Source organism: Macrotis lagotis, chromosome 1 (genome assembly GCF_037893015.1).
Source record: "Macrotis lagotis isolate mMagLag1 chromosome 1, bilby.v1.9.chrom.fasta, whole genome shotgun sequence".
NCBI lineage: Eukaryota > Metazoa > Chordata > Mammalia > Peramelemorphia > Peramelidae > Macrotis > Macrotis lagotis.
This window is the reverse complement of record NC_133658.1, coordinates 457,975,819-457,997,119: the sequence shown is the minus strand read 5'-3', so window position 1 is coordinate 457,997,119 and position 21,301 is coordinate 457,975,819. Positions and strand designations below refer to the sequence as shown.

The following is a 21,301-nucleotide window of genomic DNA, read 5'->3' as shown; positions in this document are numbered from 1 at the left end:
TATCTCACTTCAGCCTCTCAAACAACCCTATAGAATAGGTATTCTTTTTATTTTTTGAGTGTCCCTATCTTAACCATGGTGAAAGTACAGTGTTCACTCACAGCTACCACCCTACAGCTAATTGGAACAAAAACTCCAGTTTTCAAATCTGGGCTGGTCTCCACCCCCCCATGCCCTTTAGGCAGGCTGGTGCCACCTCCTGCTTACAGGGCTCATCATATTAAGATGAGTCTTAGTGTAGGACTTTAGTCCTACTTCAGTTCAGAACAGCTGAACTCCAGCAAGCCTCAGCCACCCCAGCAGCATATGCTGCCCTGCCCAGTTTATTGCCTCCGTTGTACAAGAGTAAACTGAAGTTGGAGAAGTTAACTGATTAGTCCAGTATCACACAACCAATAAATGTTAGAAGTAAGGTTCTAACCTAGGTCTCTCCCAATTTCAATTTCAACACTCCTTTGATCGGAGAAGCTTTCTCTCCCAGATTCTCCACCTTTATGCAACTTCTACCATAATAGGAACAAACTCATGAGAACTCAGAATGATCTGGAAAGGTCATTAATTTTCAAACTCACCTGAAAGGAAAAAACCTCAGTAACGCTGGCCTTCCAACCTCTTCAATGAGATTAAATCTCTCTAGTGTGGGGAAACTGCATCTTTGGCTGGAGATGACAGACACAGTTACCAGCAAATGTCCTTCACCAGAAATAAATGTTCCCAGTAGCCCTCCAAGGTGCACTATTTCCACTGCTCTCATCCTCTTTCTCATTGTCTGGATTCCCAGAGTAGAAGGGAAACAAAATCTCTTTCCTTCCCTGATCTCCCCAGGACTTCCATCACCTTCCAGAAATTCACCATCAGTTGCAGTTCCCCAATCCTAATAACACCCCAACAAGGTTTGACCTCACAATTGCCAGGGATCCTAACACCAAGAAACTGCGAACATGTTCACTGCCTTCCACTGAATGTCAGAGCTGGAAGGGGTCTCACAGATCATTTCTTTTACCTCCTGACTTAATGAGAAACCTTTCTACAATGCCCCCCAAAGTGATCATCCATCCTCTCCTAGAAGACCTCCAAAGAAGGTAAATCTGCTATCTTCCAAAACAGCTCATTTCACATTAGGGTACCTCAAATTATTTCCTTACATCAAGGCTAATTTTACTTCTACAAAACCAAACTATGCTCTTGGTTATTCCCACTTTGGCCAGGCAGAAAAAGCCTAATCCCTCTTTCATGTTCAGTGGAATGTGAAGGGCAGCTGAGCTGAGAAAACCTCAGATCCTTAGTATGCCAGGACCCTGAGCCCTCCATCTCCTGCTGGGGCACAGTGGTCTCCTAAGGAAAAGTCTAGAGGGGCTAGGCTATATGTCTTCCATATGTCCCAAAGCAACCACATCCATTTGTACCAGTGAAGGCATTTGTCACCTCCCATTGCCAGCCCAGTCTCCCAAATGGAGAGTGTGGAGAACCTTATGTGCAAAGAACAATCTTCCTTCAGCTTTAAGTTTCTGATATCCTGCTGCCCTTCTCCTTTGAGTGTACAGAAGTAGTGTGCTCCACTCAGCAGTGAACATTCTCAATGAACAATGAGCAACCAGTCATACCTTTCATATCCCAGTGACTCTGAATTTCTGTAGATTATTCAAACCCCATTCCTCACCCCTTATGATTAGATTCCTCATTCTCTTCCCCCTCTAACATTGCATTTTTACTCCACTCAAATCTTTCATTGTGTCCTCTGAAATGTCTGTCCCATAGTTTTGCCTGGAAATCCCCCCACAGTGGGGTTTTCAAGGTTTTATCACATGAATTATTTGTGTACCAAAGAAATGAGCCAGGATCTTCATATAGATTATTTAAGTAGTTTAATAATCAAAGAGGGGACACACCAAGGCAGTGCAGGATGACTGCTAGATGACAATCATGGATCCTTAAAGACCACCCCAAAATTCTCCTGGCAATTTTAGAAGAGACATTGCTCCCCATTGCTACTTTGTTTCTCCCCACTTCCACCACCACTCAGTAACTTTTACTCTTCCTTTGATGTCTTCAAAATCCTGGTAATTCTTTTCTCTTTTCCACTTCTGTCCTCATATTAGGGAACTTCACCTCCCCATGAACTACTCCTCTAATTATATCTCAGCAACACACAAAGATGATCTTGCCATTACCCATAAATAGTCCACCTTGATGTTTAAGAATTCTGTGATCGCCTTAGTCAATCATAATCAATATATTGGTTTTTCTCTTCTCTTCTTCTGCCTTTATGTCACCCTACTCTTAATCTGCATTATCTCTTTAAGATAGCTAGATGGTATAGTTGATAGAACACTGGCCTTGAAGTCAGTAGGACAGGAATTTGAATCCAGACTCTGACACATGACACTACTAGCTGTGTTACTTTGGGCAAGTCACTCAACCCTCATTGCCTTATACACAGGGCCATCTCCAATCGCCTAGATTCATATCTGGCCACTGAACCCAGATGGCTCTGGAGGACAAAGTGAGGCTGGTGGCTGATCCCAACACCCCCTCACTCAAATCCAATCCATGTACTTGTCAAGGCATCACCTTCCTGATGTCATGGTCTTCTTGACTCTTCTCTTCCAGTCATACTCTCTCTCCTCCCCATCAACTGTCCTCTCTTCTTGAGTTCCTGCATCACTTTTCAGTTGTATTTTAACTATTGCTACCCCATTTGCAGCTTTCTTGGTAGGGACAATAGAGTAGTTTCCCTTTTCCTTCTCATATATGAGGAAACCAAGACAAACAGGGATAAATGACTTGCTCAGGGCCACATAGTTTGTAAGTGTCCAAGGCTGGATTTGAACTCATGAAGATGAGTCCTCCTGACTCTAAGCACAGCTCTATCCACTGCACTACTTAGGTACCCTAGGCGGACATGTTCAGGCTTGGAGTTAACCTTGTGAATTTGAGGTTTCAAGGAGAAATGAAAGCAAGGACAATGCTGTATGAGTGAGAACAGCCCTTTAAAAAAGGAGGAGCCCTAGCCTGGTTTGCTAAAAGACATGAACTTTGAGAAAAACAGTGCAAAAGTGAAATGTAAAAGGTTTAATTAGCAGTATCCACTTTCTGGACTAATACAACAGTAGTTGGCACTGTGTTTTGTTTTGTTTTAGTTTAAGACTCCCTGTCACTGCATACTTGAGTCTTTTGTTCTTAACAGTAAAGAAATTGCTGTTCCCTAAAAAAAAAAATAAAAAATCCCTAGCCCTCTTATAATATCACTAATTAATCCCAGGCAAGCCTTAACCTTGGATCATTGACTTTGCTGCTTGCTGAACGAAGGTAGAGAAAAAAATCACACAATTGTTCTGACTGGTTCTCCTACAAATTTATTGCATAATCTCAACTGGACCTTCACTGCTGTTAGACAATCCTATTTTACCTCTTTTAATCAACCCATTGTCTCACTCTCCATAATGCTCTTTAAAAACGTTCTTTACCTCCTCAAATTGGCCACTGACTCCCCTTCCCTGCACCCTCTCAGATGAGAACTTTTGTCTCATGTTAGAGAAAAAAATTGAAACCATTCACCATGAATTCCCTTTTCTCTCCTCTTCCTGATTAATTGGTTTCAGCTTTCTCTTTCCCATCTCAAGTGATAAAGTGAACTCACTGCTCAACAAAATTAACAATCTCTTCCTCTACTAGGTCATTACCTACTCCCCTATCCGGGGAAAAAAAAACCTCAATCGATCCTTCCATTTTTGCTATCATTCTCTTTTCTTTTTAGCTAAATTCCTTGAGGACAAGTGCCTCCACTTTTTCTCTTCTTGTAACTTAACCCCTTACAATCTGGCTTCCAATTTTATTATTCCATCAAAACTGCTCTCTCCAAAGTTATTATTGATCTCTTAATTGCCAAATCCAATGTTCTCATTTCTTATTCTTGATTGGCTCTTGCAGACTTTGATACTATTGATTACATTCTTCTCCATACTTACCTTTCTAGGATTTGTTAGGATATCACTCTTTTGATTTTCTCCTAATTATCTGACCATTTCTCCTTTGCCACATCCTCCTCCAGATGATATCCTCTAACCGGAAGAGTCAGGATTCTGTCCCTAACCTTTTTTCTCCTCTTTATATTACTTCACTTGGTATTCTCATCATTAGCTGTTATGGATTTAATTAACATCTCTATGATGATGGTTCTCAGATCTACCTTTCCTAACTCAATCTCTTAGATGACTTCTAATCTCAAACTTCTCAGACATTTCAAACTGAATTTCCAGTAGAGATCCTGAATTCAACATGGGCAAAACAGAATTCTTTTCTCCAAACCCCTCTCCCATAATCTTCCTTAATACTGTAGAACCAACACCATCCTCCCAGTCCCTCAGACTCAACCTAGGAGTCATCTTGGGTTCATCACTCTCATCCCTATAGTCAAGCTGTTGCCAAGGCCTGTCACTTTCACCTCTGTAACATCTCTTTACCCATTGCCCCCTTGTCTCCCGGCACACTACCACTACTCTAATGTAGGCTCTCATCACCTCATGTTTGGAATATTGTGTGATGGTGGGTCAGCTTGCTTTTCAATCGTCCTCCATTCAGCTACTGTGATCTTCCTAAATTGCAATCTGCTCATGTCACAACCCCTACACAATAAATTCCAGAGACTTCCTATTTGTCTCAGTTTGGCCTTCAGTCTTATTACACCTTCCTCTCAACATCTATTTTTCCATTCAGTGACACTCTGCTCCATTTCACTGGCTCTCTTGCATTCTTAGAACAACCTTACTCCACTCTGACCAACAGTCTTGGCTTCCTTTGAGTCTCAGATAAAAATCAAAACTCCTCTTCATTCCAGGGCCCATCTCTGTTATCTTGTCTATCGCTTGCTTTGTATGTATTTGCTTGTGTGGTCTGTCTCTCCCATTAGATTGCACAGAGCTTATTTAAAATCATTACTGAGACTAGATGACCTCAAAGCTCCCTTCCCTTTCTATACCTAACTACCTATGAAGTAACCTAAAAAAAAAAGTCAACTGACATCAAGTTGGAAACTACTAATCTCTACAGTTTTATTTTAGGTCTCACAGGAGCACTATCTTATTGTAAAATAAATTTTGGTTACTTTTATTCTGAATTTGTCAAACATGTCATGAACATTTTGACATGAACACAAAACCACATATCTGTTTCATGACCAATCTGACAGTTTTAAAATTGTTCTGCTTGTCTTTCTCTGAACTCCCTGTTCTCTTGATTCTATTTTTTAAATGCTTCAATGATCTTTTTTTCTGGCATTACTATCACTATAAACTCCCTTCCCCACCCCAAAATAACTCTCCCTTCTAACAGGTTAACATAATCAAGGCAAAACAAATCAAACATTGGCTGTCTGAAATTTTCTCATTCTTCACCTCTGGTCTATTCATCTGTCAGTAGGTTGGGTTACATGATTCATCTGTCCCTTGAAATCATCCTTCAAAGTTGTGTCTCTTCAGGTCACAATGGCATTAATAAACCGTTTTCCTGGTTCTGCTGACTTCACTTGACCCCACCTAAAAACCTTATTTTTTTTTTGGCAGAGCAACACTCCTCAATTAAGTCTCCTTAGGTTGCTCTCTATTTTATCTACATTACTTCTAGCAAAAGATTATGCTTTTATGTAAATAAAATTGTCCGTATTTGTTTGGATTGGGGAAGAATTTTTATCTTCCAGGTACTAAAGATTATCTTTTTTTTCCTGTGTACTTATATTTTATCAAGTATTTACTTTGAATTTATTGCATCAAGTACTTGTATTACAAGATTTCAATCCATGGAAAGCTTTTTTTTTAAGTTTTTGCAAGGCAATGGGGTTAAGTGGCTTGCCCAAGGCCACATAGCTGGGTAATTATTAAGTGTCTGAGGTCACCTCTGAACTCAGGTACTCCTGACTCCAAGACCAGTGTTCTATCCACTGTGTCACCTAGTCACCCCATGGAAAGCTTTTTGAAAGCAAAGATAGTCTTATCTCATCTTTCAATCTCCAAAGTCTTGTACAAAATGCATTTTAGTTAGTTGTACATTTTATTTTCTAACACCAAATATAAAGAGCTCCAATTGAATTTCAGACAATGGCAATTCGTAAAGTAGAAAGGGCAGGGTCCTGTATTATAATTTCCCAATAAAATTATTTTACCTGGGGCCCTCCTGAGGAGATATAAATTCACATGCTAATTAATGACGATATATCTGACTTGACAACCAAGGTTTTTAAGATTACACTTCGGGCAGTTAAGTTTAGGTACTTAGCACTGTGGATAAAGTATTGGCCCTGGAGTCAGGAGGGCCTGAGTTCAAATCTACCCTCAGACACTTAATAATTGCCTCATAGTGTGTGACCTTGGGCAAGCCACTTAATCCCATTGCTCTGCACAAACCAAACACCCCCACCCTCCCAAAAACATCTCATTAGATTTACAAGTTAGAGCTTGGGGAATGGAGCAATCAAAAAAAAAAAGCTCTGTTTTGCTATCTGTTGCACATAAATTCCAAATGGAAAAAGTCCAGTATTGCCCCTGGACCAACTTGTTTCCATGGTAATACAAGGGGCTAGAGATCCCTTTGTCAGGAAGGGCCTGCTCTTTTTGTTATCAGGAAGGGGAGCTAAGCCCAAGAGTTCCAGTAAGAATAGTCCCCCTCTCATCCCTGTCTCCAGACTGGTTTTTATTTCAAGAATTTAATAATTCAGGTTGTGGTAGCTGGCAAGACCTTCTAGAGTTATTTTCACAGCTTCTCTGTCCTTTCCAAGCCTGGTTCAAAAATACAACCAACAATCTCCATAATACATCTCTTAACAGATGAGAAGCCACCAGCCAAGCAGATTTTTAACTATTTAAAATTTCTTGAAGTTGATTAACCAAATCTCAAAAAGGGTCATTTGATATCACCTATCCCATTTAACTTCTAGTTTCATAAATCTCAATAGTCATAATTCATTTGGGAGAAGGGTGTGTGTTTGTGTGTGAGAGAGAGAGAGAGCTCCAGCAAATGCAAACTCCATAAAAGATGATTAGAGGAGAAAAAGGAATTTCCTATTCACTTGTTATATGGCCTGGAGATATTGGAAAGTGAATTCAAGTAAAAGAAACAAATCAGTAATTTTTACCTAGCCATGTGGCCTTGGGCAAGCCACTTAACCCCACTGCCTTGCAAAAACAAACATTAATTATAAATCCAAAAACTCTTGTGAACACAGGCTAAGGCATTTCTATTAGTTTGGAGAAAAGCCCAAAAGGAGATGTGCTTTCTTAATTCAATTAAAAGCCTGCTTTAAAGAGGGGGAAGGGGAGAAGAGAGCTATTAAGAGAGAACACATAGTACTTCATACTGGAGTCACTTAAAAACCAGGAAGGTTTTTATAAAATCCATTTCCTCTAAAAGTTATTATATATTTAAATCAACTTTAGTATTGATTTTATTCTATCTCATATGGAAAACTATGTTACTATAGAATCAAACTGGAAAAAACAGACATTATTTCTAAACATAACTTACTACCAAATAAAGGTCCACTCTATTTCTAGATGCAAGGAAAGTATTAGACAGTTTAGCACAGGGTGAGAAAAATATCCTTTCCATCCTTATGAGCTAGTTAAAAGACTTCTAACGCTGAGGTTACCCCATGGGGAAACTATTTAAGAAATTAAAACCCTAATGCTGGAACATCAGTTTAAAAATAAATGTAAACTTCAGAAGACCAAATGTTTGGCACATACACTATGCCAAGAATCAACACAACTGCTAAATTTAGGCTGATTGTCTTAAAAAATGAATACCTCTTCTGACTTTGCAAGGGCAGAGGGAAAGGTAGATTTATAATAGCTTTCAAGAATAAGTGCTTCCAAATACTAGATAAATTAATTAAAAAGGAAATGGTTATTTGTCAACACATCTGTTTGTATTTTAAAGAAAATTACTGCAATCCCCATTAACTCTTTACCTTAAGATTATTGGATATATTTCAGATAAAACACTTTATTTAAAAAAGGGGGGGGGGGGTGAAATTCTAGGCAGACCTATGAACTTACCAAACACCTAAGGCCCATGCCATTTACCTTGGAAAGGACAAATACCTACCTAAATTAACAGCACTTCATGTCAATCACCATAAGAATGCATGCCTTAAGAGAGGATTCTGAAATCATGGGACCTACAGGGAAGCTGCATGAGTAAGTCTACAGGCACTTGAGGCACCTGATTTAGTTGGGCAACAGAATGAAACTGGTGTGCATAAACTCTATGAGAAGAGCACAGAGATGATGCAAAAAAAAAAGTGCAACTAAGTCAAAAGTAAACTAAACTGGAGGTAAAAATAAAAGTAGAAGGTAACCTAAGGAAATTTGAGTGTGGAGAAGCAAATGGATCCTTGCAAAACACTGTCACTTCATTAAAGGAAAAACAAGTTCTAATGTTTGTAGACTTTAAGGGCTAAAGGATCCCCAGCAATTCTTTAATCCTTTGCCAAGTGTTATCAGCACATTTACTCAGTTGAGACATTATCCACAAATGACAGAGAAGGGAAAAGTAGAAGATATTCAACTCATGCAAACAAAACCAGGAAAACTTTAATTCAATCATTTTTATACATAACAAGGAATTGATCTGCAAGTTGTAGGAGTCATATAGTAGTTCTGTGCTAGTAAATAAATTAGGATTCCAGAGGCACTGTATTAATCTCCTAATCTAACTACTAAAAAGATTTTAAAAAGAAATGACTTTTAATCAAGCCATAACATTAATGCCATTTCATTTAAACTTAATTGCGGGGGGGGGGGGGGGGGGGGGAGGAAGAGATGAGGAAGATACACATAAAAACCATGGTCCAAAGACTTATTCTACTTGTAACCTTATTTAGTTCTAACAGCCAAATTCTGATCCAGCCCAGAGTCAAAGACTGCAAATTTAACACTTTAAATTGTTGTTCTCTGGGATTCCACTAAATTGTAGATGGTAGAGTCTTACTTATTTGCTATAGAAAGTAATTGACAATATAGATCTTTAAAAAGGTCTCTTATGGACATGGTATTTTTTCAGTTTAGAGTAATAGTATTTGAAAATATACTCCTTGGAAGAAAAAAAATCTTGAAATATCAGGATTTGATTTTTACACATCAACTACCAACCCCCCCACCCCCCTATATTAAGGTTTAAAAAAAGTTCTGTTCTTATAGACAGACATGTAAATATGGTGGAAAAGATGATGTGGTACCTACAAGATTCTATTCTCTCTGCTGGAAATACTCATGAAGCCAAAAGTCAAGAATTAGCAATAAGTTTCCACAGAGATTCTGTAGTGGCCTTGATTTTTATTTTTCTTTACCTGGAATTCAACAATTTATAAATTGATTCTTGGTTTGAATAAAACAGCACCAGTCTGCCCTTTGCTACAATCAAATTTTGACATTTTTCAGTACTTAGTTCACAAGTTTATTATGAAAAACACTGCAGCGCTCTTGTGCAGTAGTAACATCTTACAGAAAAAAAAAACAGTTCAGTTCAAAACAACTCACCAGTATCTGACAATAACAAAGAACAATGTAGGGCTGAGGCTGGGAAGGGAAATAAATTGAGTGCAGACAAATCATACAATTAAATTAAACAGTATTCCCTGAAAAATAAACAAAACAATTTCAAAACTCACAAATAGAGGGGAGGCCTTGGTACTTATTTTTCAAAACGTTCATTAAGCTCCAATGATTGTTTGCTGCTATCCTTATCTACAGTCATGCTGAGTAAAGCTATAGCTAAATGGAAAGTTAAATTGTATTCACGAGGTGTTAATGTTTACATCTTAATATTTGCAGTCTCTCAGAGAAAGCAAAAGTAACTACAAATAGCCTATGCCAGAAACTGGTTTCTTGACCAACAATGTTGCTTCAGCATGCAATGAACTGGTTCATTCTAAAGTGGTCACGGCTGTTGATGACAAGAGGCTTTGTATTTTATATGGCACATCTTTTGGTCCGTATGAAAACAAGTTTTTTGAATGTTAACTATTTTCTGACACTTTGGAGTTACTGTTGCTCTTCCCATTTCCTTTAGGTCAACGTATGGTTCATGGCAATACTGTACAAGTTTAAAATCTCATTACAGGAAGTAGTCTGGGGTACGACGAGTAACATGTGGTTCACCTCTACGCGGTGCTGGGTCAAACTGCAAGCTGAAAAACAAATCATTTGTATTTCAAAAGGTCATTTTTCTACTCTTATCCTGAGGTTCACTTTTCTAATTTCAGCCTTCCTTGGCATATGCCTAAATTATTCATTATGATGTTAAAATAAGGCTTAAAAAGTCTTAAAACAGAAGACACTATGACCTGAAAAGTCAAATGAGTTCACTAAAATGTAAAAATTATTCTTAGCCTGGGCTTATACTTTGTTCATCACTGTCCAATCAACTTCCTTCCCTGCCTACACCCCCATAGCACCTCAACCCTCTGCCATGAATCTATTAACTCTAATGAGTTAACCTAAGAATTTAACTTCCTAATCACTCTATAAACAAAATATGGATGCCGGAAGGAAGCCTGGTCTCCATTAAATACTTCAGCAACATTTGTGAAAGTTAGTGCATTAATTACATTTCATGGACATCTTGTGTCTTTGCAAAGAATGACTCCGAGAAGCAAGGACACACAATAGTATTAGAATTCAATGGGTGCCCTGTGTGACCATAGAGTTCATATTTCTTTATATGATCACTTTAAACATAGAACTGTAATTTACTTATTAGGAACTCAAAACTCACACCCATTTAATAAAGCTGTATTTGAAAAGCAACATATGTAAAGGAGAACTTTGCACCAGGAGTCTAGGTTTTGATTCCTAGCTCAGACCTTACTTTAATGTGGCCATGAGGAAATGACTTAAGCATTCCCAGCCTTAGTTTTCTCATCTGTAAAATGGCAATAATTCTTACACTGCCTATGTCACAAGAGGGAAGTACATGATCTCTAGAGCATTATATGAATATGAAAAGTTCAAATAAATGCAACAGTTCTAGCATACTGGTTCATTGCTCAACTTTAGAAATGCTTTCACCTTTAACAGTTTTTCTTTTTTTTAGCTTTTTTTTGGGAAGGCAAATGGGGTTAAGTGGCTTGCCCACGGCCACATAGCTAGGTCATTATTAAGTGTCTGAGACCGGATTTGAACCCAGGTACTCTTGACTCCAGGCCCGATGCTTTATCCACTTCGCCACCTAGCCACCCCGCCCTTTAACAGTTCTAACTGGGTTCTATTTTTAAAATTTTGGGTTGTTACTTAACAAATGTTAAATGTACTTACAAGGAATACTTTAGAGTATCATCAAGTTCCATGATTGCAGCTTGGTTACCACAACGGTAACAATAGTTTGGAGCACTGAATATTGTTACTACATTCCTGTCATGGCACCAGTTATATCCCTAAATGAAGTAAAAAGAAATACAAAGTTAACAATAATTTTATTATATCTTGTTTATGCTACTAAATGAAAGAACATGAAAAAAATTCTTGGCCTGAAATTTTTAGCTGTTTCCAGCAACTAAAACATAAAAAAGTCTATGACTAATAGCAAAGAAGGGTAATCCTTCACCCCTACTGCACTCACTCAGCACCTCCTCTTCCCTTCTCCACATTCTAGCAGTATGCACAAGCTGACCCATGAGCTTGCACAGAACTCAACTCTACACTTCCCACCCACTGCCACAGAAAATCAAGACAGAGAAGCTTGTTCTTGCTGGGACTGCAGGATGCTCTACTGAAACATTTCTCAAAGAACAGAAACAGAAGGAACTGAGGCAAGATGCCAATGTGTATATCCATTATGCTTGCCTGAAGCAAAATCACTTGTGGCAGAGACTGAGGCTGCTAAAAGCATGGGAAAAGTCTGAGATGGCTTTGAGATCCAGCTCACAAAGAAACCACAATAAAAAATGAAGTCAGAAAGTAAGCCACAAGAAAACATAAGGGGAAAAAATGAAACATCTAAAGATGTCAGGAAAAATAAAAAATCTTGAGCATAACCAGAAAAACTAACATGGAAGAAATTAATAACAGAAGGAACTGCGACCTCCAAATTAACCAAGTCCAAACATCTATGAACTGAAAAACAAATAAAATCAATCAATGCTTGATGAAGGAAAGGGCCTGTATATATTCCCAAGAGAGCAAAGAACCATAGTTATTCCAGACTGGCTTTAAAAAAGAGAATTTTAAAGTAGAATTTATGGCCTGAACAGCAGAGTAGAAAAGACTTGTTCAACAGAAATGGAGAAAACAGGATTTAGGGACAAAGATTATGAATTATATGGAATTTGAAATGTATAAGGGAAAACTTGAAATAAATGGTAACTCTACTGCAGGATATATACTTTAGTATGTTGTATATTTTAGTGTGGAACTAATGTGGAACAAGGCCAAGGTATTTAATAAATACCTAAACATAATATGTTGTTTATAAAAACAAATCTATCTACTCCAAAATGGCATTACAGGGCATAATGGAAAGCATGGTGTATTCTCTGTGCATCATTCCAATTGTGTTCTTTCCAAACAGTTTTCTAAATGCTCCAGAACATAAAATTGGGGAACATAAAGGTTCAACTTCTCTACACAGGAGTGACCACTGTCTCCCTTTTTAAATTCTGACTTTCTATATTAGGATGTAAAAGTTCAAAGTAGAAAAGACCCCCTTCTCATTGGAAATTTTCAAGGAAGGGCTGGATGATCATTTGTCTAGTAAGCTATAGAAGAGAGTAAAAAAAAAAAAAACGAGCAAATGACTTCAACACTGGACCTTAGTTCCTCCATCTCTAAAATAAGGGGAGATCATTTTAAAGAGTTCTTCTGGCTCTAACTAAATCTTATGATTCTATGACTTACTTCCATCACCAGCTGGTGAGCTCTGGACACCAATGTGAGGCCATTGGCATGATTAAACGTCTCTGAAATATCTTGCCCAAATGTATATCCAGCACCTCGAGGAGAAATACCCCAACCACCACGGTCATCTGGATCTGACCACAGCAAGTCGCACATTGGACCCTACAACACACATTAAAATCAAATCAATCTTTATAAAAACAGCATACTACGTGCAATTTTAAATTCTACAAATCAGAAATAGCCCATGTTTGTATATGGAAACAATGTTTTTAGCACTTATTTTTAAAATTCTGAGTTTCAAATTTCTTTCTCCCTTATAGAGAAAATTCTAAAAAAAGGTATATTAATTTGCTTTTCTGGGCAGAGACAGATGGTCTTACTGGTACATCAACTCATGTTCTCCTACTCAAACCCTTTAGTAATCAATATACTTCAAGGTGATGTTCCACAGTCACTAGCCAAAGAACAGTGTTAAATGTAACTGACTTATTCAAACCTAATAACGCATATTTTAACTAATGACCTATTTTAAAAATCTTATTTAAGGCCATGGAGTTAAGTGACTTGCCCAAGGTCACACAGTTAGGCAATTATTAACTGTCTGAAGCTGGATTTGAACTCAGGTCCTTCTGACTTCAGGGCCACTGACTGTACTGCACCACCTAGCTGCCCCTAGGAACAGTTTTTAAACCTATCAAAAAGAGAAGGGGAGATGATAGAATAGTTTATAAATAGCAAATAAAAACAAATACCTCATGGGGAACTTCTTGTAGGCGGTCAAGTGCTCTGATATGATCCAGTGTATCTATGGATGGTGAGAGACCACCATGCAGACAGAAAATCTGAAAGAATTACTTACATGTTAAGATCATGCAACAGAAGATCAAGGTATTTTGTAATGCATTTGCTACTAGGACATTCCACAAATGGTCAACTCTAAGCCTTCAAAATAGCCAGGGTCAGTTATCCTTTATTCTCTTAGTGCCTTTGTGCATATTATGCTCTCAAACTGGAAGGCTCCCATCCTCCACAATTCATGTTTACTATGTTCTTTTGGACACAATTCAATTCAGCTTCTCCAAGCTGAATCCAAGAAGTCTTCTCAAATTAACTTCACCCCATACCAGTCATATCCCTTGTTTTTCATTCCCTCAGTACTTTCAAGTAGTTTAAAATAAACTTAAGTGACTGAACTGAATCAAGCCTCTATCACCTTTTGTCTCATTATGCCTGCGATTATTTAGCAAGTGCTAAATTGACATTATACTAATATTCAAAGAATGACATCATAACATACCTGACCATCCACCAAGGCAGTTAGAGGAAGATAATCAAAAAGGTCTGTAAAATACTTCCAAACATTTGCATTTCCATATTTCCTTAAACACTCATCATAGAAACCATATACTTGTGTGATTTGTCTACTCTCATGATTCCCTCGAAGAATAGTGATACGTTCACGATAACGAACCTGAACACCAAAACAGAAAGAAGTATTAATTTCTTAAAAGAAAGCCAACAACAACAATGGGGATTCTCAAAGTTTACTTAGGAAAATAACTAGTACTTGCACTTTCCTTCCTAATAGCCAAACTTACAAGTTTAAAATTCCTGGGCTTTCTAGCTGCCACACACACACACACACACACACACACACACCCTTTCACAAAATCGAATTTGGTCTGCAAGTTCTCTTGAGTCTGCCCAATAAGGTCTAATAATGCACTGCAATTAGAGCTTTCCTTCAGAGAGAGCTAGAATTAATAGTTCAAAATTTTTTTTTTATGTTCTTAGTTATCAATACACAATTCTGGAATACTTGTACTTATTACCTATTAGAACAGCTTTATAAACTACATTAATTTCCTAGGAACAGCTTTCTGGGAAATAGCTTCTATTCTTTTATCTATCACCTCCACTCATTTTACAGCATTTTAAAAATTAAGAAATTTCTATTTCTATATTCAATTAAAAACATACTAGGACATTAAAAAGCATTCATATAAAGTTCATATGGACCCCCCCCCAATTGTTAAAAGTTACCTTAAGAGCTACAAGCAGTGTTACTGTTTCAACTGAATAATATCCTCTGTCAACATAATCACCCATAAACAAGTAATTTGTGTCTGGTGATTTGCCACCAATTCTAAAAAGTTCCATGAGATCATGAAATTGCCCATGAACATCTCCACAGACAGTGACTGGACATCGCACCTCTTGTACATTGGACTCCTTTGTAAGGATTTCTTTAGCCTAGTGATGAAGAAAAAAATTAAGCATATTAGTAATGTTTAACAACAGATAAACAGTAATAGCCAATTTTACTTTCTATTTGTAATTTCTTAAATAGACTGGATCACACTTTATATCAACGAATACTCTGAAATCAAAATACAAATTTCTTTCATTGCTAATGTTATAAGGGGAAAAAAAGGAAAAATAGACAGAGTCTCTCTAGCAATGACTGCCAGAAATGTCAGAAGCTTGGACTTCTCAATGATGTTCATTCAATTAAGCACCTATTAGCACCAGTGACAAAAAATTAGTGAAATGATTTTTTTTTTTCTTTAAAATTAAGATTCTCATGCTGGGGTAGTTAGGTGGCGCAGTGGATAGAGTACCGGCCCTGGAGTCAGGAGGACCTGAGTTCAAATCTGGCCTCAGACACTTAATAATTTACCTAGCTGAGGGCCTTGGGCAAGCCACTTAATCCCATTTGCCCTGCAAAAAATAAATAAATAAATTAATAACCTTAAAAAAAAGAATTAGGTAATTATTTTTTTTTCTTCTTGGGGCAAATACCTCAAACTGACCCAGTCAGGGGCCAATAGTGGGGTCTCTTAGGATGATAAACATACTGTCCCTTCTTTCCCACTTACCTTTAGTTGTAATATTTATTTCTCTTGTACTTTGCAGAAGAAATCTGCAGTTTAAACTTTTAGCTGAAGACTGTAAATAAAAATACTATGAACTGAAATATTCTAAGCTCCTCAAGTACTCTTTGAGCACTCTTCTTGAAGGGCATTTCCATTTATCCCATTGTTCACAGCCAGAGATGAAGGTCAATGGGAAAGCTCTATGACTAAGTATGTTTTTTATTTTATTTTGCTGTTTTGTAGGTTTCTGCAAGGCAACAGAGTTAAGTGGCTTGCCCAAGGCCACACTGCTGGGTAACTATTAAGTGCCTGGAGGTCAGATTTAAACTCAGGTCCTCCTGACTCCAGGGCCCGTGCTCTATCCACTGAGTCACCTAGCTGCCCCATTCTAGTGAATTTTCAGTGCCCATTCATGTAAATAATAGCTGCAATAAATCACAAGTTTTATCCCTCCCAATGAGATAGTAAGAACTTAACTAATGAGAGGGTAGAGGACATTTTTAATTTTTTTTTTTTTAGGCTTTTGCAAGGCAATGGGGTTAAGTGGCTTGCCCAAGGCCACACAGCTAGGTAATTAAGTGTCTGAGGTAGGATTTTAACTCAGGTACTCCTGACTTCAGGGATGGTAATCTACCCACTGCGCCACCTAGCCGCCCCCTAGAGGACATTTTTAAAGGGACAATGATCCAGAAAAAGATGATCTTATACCATAGAATTCTTGCTATAAATATGCTCTGCCTTTTCCCACAATTTAGATAAAGCTTTACTTCAGTATACACCTCCACGCTCAAGTAGTTTTCTATCTCAAACAGAACTACATACTTGATAAGAAAGTAGTTACTATTTTTGAAATATAAGCTACCCAATCTTATAACTACAAGCTTAAATTCCCAATGAATCAAAACATTTAGTTAAGTTCCAAGACATACACTGATAGAGGAAAGAGAACTGCATTTGGAGTCAGAAGTTTTGTATTCAAATTCTGACTCTGCCTGGTGACTATGGCAAGGCACTTTAGTTATATTGGTCTGTTTCCTTATCTCTAAAATAAGTCTATTTTGACTAAGTTATTGATTTCTAACATCCAGGGCTAACTAAAAAGCTATCTTTTAAGTTTACTTCTTCAAACTAAGATTTAGAATTGTTATCATGGTTTTATATTCAAGTACCTGTCTAACTTATAAAACAAATTAGGGATGACTATCTACTTTTAACCTTCCCTTGATGTTGTTCCTAGAGGTAAATTCTTGCTGGAAGCTCAGACTCTTTTTGCCACACCTGTTCCTTTAGCTGGGGAAGCTATTTATTTATAGCTATCTTTCAGCCTTTTCCTTAGCAGAGACTTACTTATTTCATACCACAAACTGATAATTAACAGCTTCCTGCCCAAAGGGTCAATACGAAACAGACGCTGAATATAGTTGGTAAAAGTGGGTTTCTAGCTTAATTCAGTTAGGAAGAAACATTTCTCACCTCTCTGAAAGTGTACTAACAGCTTTTTTTTTAAAAGCTCAATATCTATGATTACAGTAGTCTAATATTACAATTATTCCTCTTTCAAAAACCGAATTTTACTTAGCAATTATACAGAAGGAACTGATATTTTTAGTCAAAAGCCTAAGTACTACCAAATTGGGACAAATAGCTTTGGACTTGAAAGACAGAAATAATAAGGGTAGTTCAAAACTAAGTCTTGGACACTTATTAGCTTTGTGACCTGGGTAAGTAACTTCATCTTCCCTCAGATAGTTTCCACATATGTAAAATCTACATCCCACAACTGTTGAGGATAAAATGATATTTGTAAAGCACTACATACATAATACTAGTATTATTACTTGAGCAAAGTTTAAACTTTGGGATTTAGGTTTCAATAGCAGATAATGCAGACACAAGGGAATTCTGTAGTGGCTTGAATAGCACACTTATCTTTTTTGTTAGGGGCAAATAATTGCTAAATATGAACAAAATGTGCTTGGAGAAGAGGGCAAAGAGATTGGTTATTAGAGAAAATGTAATGTTGCTTTAAAATGGGCTTTATGCTAAAAACAGAGAAGTGATGAGGCAGCATGTAACATCAGAAGGCTAAAAGTAGGAAAATGTGACAAGGGAAGAAAGAAATACTTGAAGCTAAATAATATTTGGGAGTATCAGTAGCATCCATTAAGGAATGTTGTAAATTCACAGGTGGCATGATGAGGTAACTGGATAAAAAAGAAACAGAAAGCAAAAAGGAGTCAAGTGGTGGTGGTAGCTGACTCCCTGATGTGGTCTACTGAAGCAGCTATTTGTCAGATTTGAATAGGAGTATAACTTGTATAGGACTGAAAATTCCCAAGATTTTAGCCACATTTGAATAGTTTTATCTGCTTTCATGTTATTTCACCATAAGGAACTTCAGAATTAGTATTAGGGCATGTCCTTAAAGACATTAGGGGGTGGGGTGGCTAGATGGCACAGTGGGTAGGTCACTGGCCCTGGAGTCAGGAGTACCAGAGCTCAAAATTCAGCCTCAGACACTAAATAATTACCTAGCTGTGTGGCCTTTGGCAAGCCACTTAACCCCATTTGCTTAGCAAATACCTAAAAAGATCTTACAGGCAAAAGTGATTTCTTCTGTTATTAAAGGCAACAGCAGGAATTTCAGGAAAGAGACTCATGTCTCTAAGAATATGATTTGGATTCTAGATTATGGTTTAAAAAATATTAATAATGGAATCTTAACCAGGGTTAGTAAAAGTGTACCAGATGGAAGTAGTGCAGTGATTTGTTTTGCCTCTTGTCCATATTCAAATATATAAACTAGGTGTAATATACAAAGTAAATGAGAGATCCAACAGCAGGGAGGCAAATTTGGGCCTATTACTGATGCTTTATTACCAGAGAACCAGATAAGAATAGTGACAGTAGGATTAGGAGATACTCACAGTACCAGCAAACAAATCATCTGGACAAAAGGAGGAACTAGATTAAAAATTTGAGAAACATTATAGTTATCATGAACAATATTATAGTGATGGGGTTATCTGGGAATTTACTGAAGCTGTCAATTAAAAAAAGCAGTCACAATTTTGACTTGTCTTAAAGATATTATTTTTAAAAAGTTAAACAAAGGAAACTGTTGTTCTGACTGGTTTGGCCAAGGAGTAGAAATGGCACCTTTATTACATTGGTGGGTTTTTTAATTGAATAGGGCTTTACTTTAAAAAAAAAAAAAAGGTTTTTGCAAGGCAAAAGGGTTTAGGTGGCTTGCTCAAGGCCACACAGCTAGGTAATTATAAAGTGTCTCAGGTACTGGGACACCTAGCCACCCCAAGGGATTTAACTCTTAAAAAAGCTATTTTCCACTTCACTGTGAGATGTGAGAATGGACAAGCAGTTTGCCTTTGGAGCAAATGGGAACCTTGAAAGGAAGAAACAATGTTTCAAGAAATGACAGTTATTCTTGTTGCTGAGTTGTTTGTCTTACTTTATAGAAGAGAACTGTGACATTAGAGATGCAAGTGAATTGGCCTTAAATAAGGGAGGGCTGTGCAAAGTCACCAGCCTCACTTTCTCTTCCAGAGCCATCTGGGTCCAGGAGCCAGACATACATCAGAACTGGATATGGCCTGGATGCAGTGGGAGACCTTGGTTCTTCTTCTAAGTTAGGATCTTTAATCAGCCCTCAGTTTGAATGAAGCAGTACTCATTCAGTGATTAAAGATAAGTAATAGTTTGATATACACTCTAGATTTGGGGAGAACAGATTTCAAAGAGTTTAGGAAGGGGTAGCTAGGTGGCACAGTGGATAGAGCACCAGCCCTGGAGTCAGGAGTACCCGAGTTCAAATCCAGCCTTAGACACTTAATACCTAGCTGTGTGGCCTTGGGCTAGTCACTTAACCCCATTGCCTAGCAAAACAACAACAGCAACAAAGGAAAACAAGATGGATTTAATGGTCTAAAATTCCATGGAAGTCAGTTCAAAGGGGCACCTCTCAACAAAGAAATTCTCAAGATAAACAAATTCAGTAAAAAAGAACAGAAAAGGGGTGGCTAGGTGGCACAGTGGATAAAACACCAGCCCTGGAGTCTGGAGTACCTGGGTTCAAATCCAGTCTCAGACACTTAATAATTACCTAGGTGTGTGGCCTTGGGCAAGCCACTTAACCCCATTTGCCTCCCCCCCCCCCAAAAAGGATTTAAGGGTGGGGGTGGGGGGAAGCTAATATTATCTTCACTAACTTTTAATTAAAATTTGGCATTCCCTTCAATTATTTAAAAATCATTCTGAGAAAAGGTCTATAGACTTTGCCAAAAGGGCTCATGAAGATCAGTCTTGTAAGAATATCTTCAGTACTAAAGTTCAGAATGAACCGAAGAGGAATATTAAAGAAAAGGAAGAATTATTTAACTTTAATTTTGTTTCTTTTCTTCAACATGTGAAGATATTCCAATCTTTACAACAGAAAGGACAGAACAAAACAAGTTACCACTGAATTTAAACCTGAGATTAGTAAGGCACTATTTAGACAGCAATAGACTCAGAAGAACTTCATCTCAGGATACTGAAAAAAAAAAAACTGAGATACACACACACACACACACACACAAAACTGCTAAGAAGAAGCAGTTTTTGAAAGGTCTTAGAAGATGGGACACATGGCACAGAGCTGGAGAAAAATCAAATTTTTAAAAAATAAATTCGGAATAGCATTTTCAAACTAAAACAGTATCTTTATAACTTCGATGTGAACTTGCATATTTTTGAAAAAATTGTTTAAAGGTCCATTAAAAGGTCAGCTTGTTCACAAAATTACTAATATGGAAATGTTAAATACAATAATAGGGATAACCTGTATGAGATCATTTGCTGCCATGGTAAAGGGGGGTGAGAAGGGAGGGGAGGATGTTGGGAAAATGTGGAACCCAAAAGCTTCCAAAAGGATGAATGTTGAAAACCATTCTTTGAGGGGCGGCTAGGTGGCGTAGTGGATAAAGCACTGGCCCTGGAGTCAGGAGTACCTGGGTTCAAATACAGCCTCAGACACTTAATAATTACCTAGCTGTGTGGCCTTGGGCAAACCACTTAACCCCATTTGCCTTGCAAAAAAAAAAAAAAAAAAAAAAAAAACACACCACATCACAAATCAAATCAGGCATTCATTTCTACAAGCCAGAAAAATGGCTAGTCAATTCAACGGATTCCATAAGTCTATGTGACAACAGGCCCTGCTCACCATGCAACATATCCATAAAAAAGTATTTTTTTCAAATTTAAAATATTTTAGCAAATGGCTGTGTCTTGCTATTACTTTTCATCTTAAAATTCTTCTTTCCTTGAGGATACTTACCAATTAAAAAACTCTACCTAGCAAGGAATTACTTAAAATAATCATCTGAAGATTTGCTATTTAAAATGAAGTAAGGGTCCTTAAGAGAAAGAAAAATACATGAGATTTAACCTTCAATGTGTCTTGTTTATACTTATAAGCCTAATGATCTTTGAAAAACAAACTGCCCTCCCTTGAACCATTCAACAGAAACTGTAGTATTT

At 37.5% G+C, this 21,301-nt stretch overlaps 1 protein-coding gene across 1 annotated transcript in view; it reads right to left on the bottom strand.

Annotated features, from left to right (window-relative positions):
* Positions 1-293: 293 nt before the first annotated feature.
* PPP2CA (protein phosphatase 2 catalytic subunit alpha) overlaps positions 294-21,301 on the bottom strand; it is a 32,994-nt gene continuing 11,986 nt past the window's right edge. Inside the window, exons 2-7 of the mRNA XM_074213560.1 lie at positions 14,931-15,140; positions 14,185-14,358; positions 13,640-13,729; positions 12,885-13,046; positions 11,307-11,425; positions 294-10,180 (exon numbers count right to left, since the gene is read on the bottom strand). Of these exons, the coding sequence (XP_074069661.1) occupies positions 10,108-10,180; positions 11,307-11,425; positions 12,885-13,046; positions 13,640-13,729; positions 14,185-14,358; positions 14,931-15,140 (828 nt within the window). The 3' untranslated portion in view covers positions 294-10,107. The remainder of the gene's footprint in view (positions 10,181-11,306; positions 11,426-12,884; positions 13,047-13,639; positions 13,730-14,184; positions 14,359-14,930; positions 15,141-21,301) is intronic.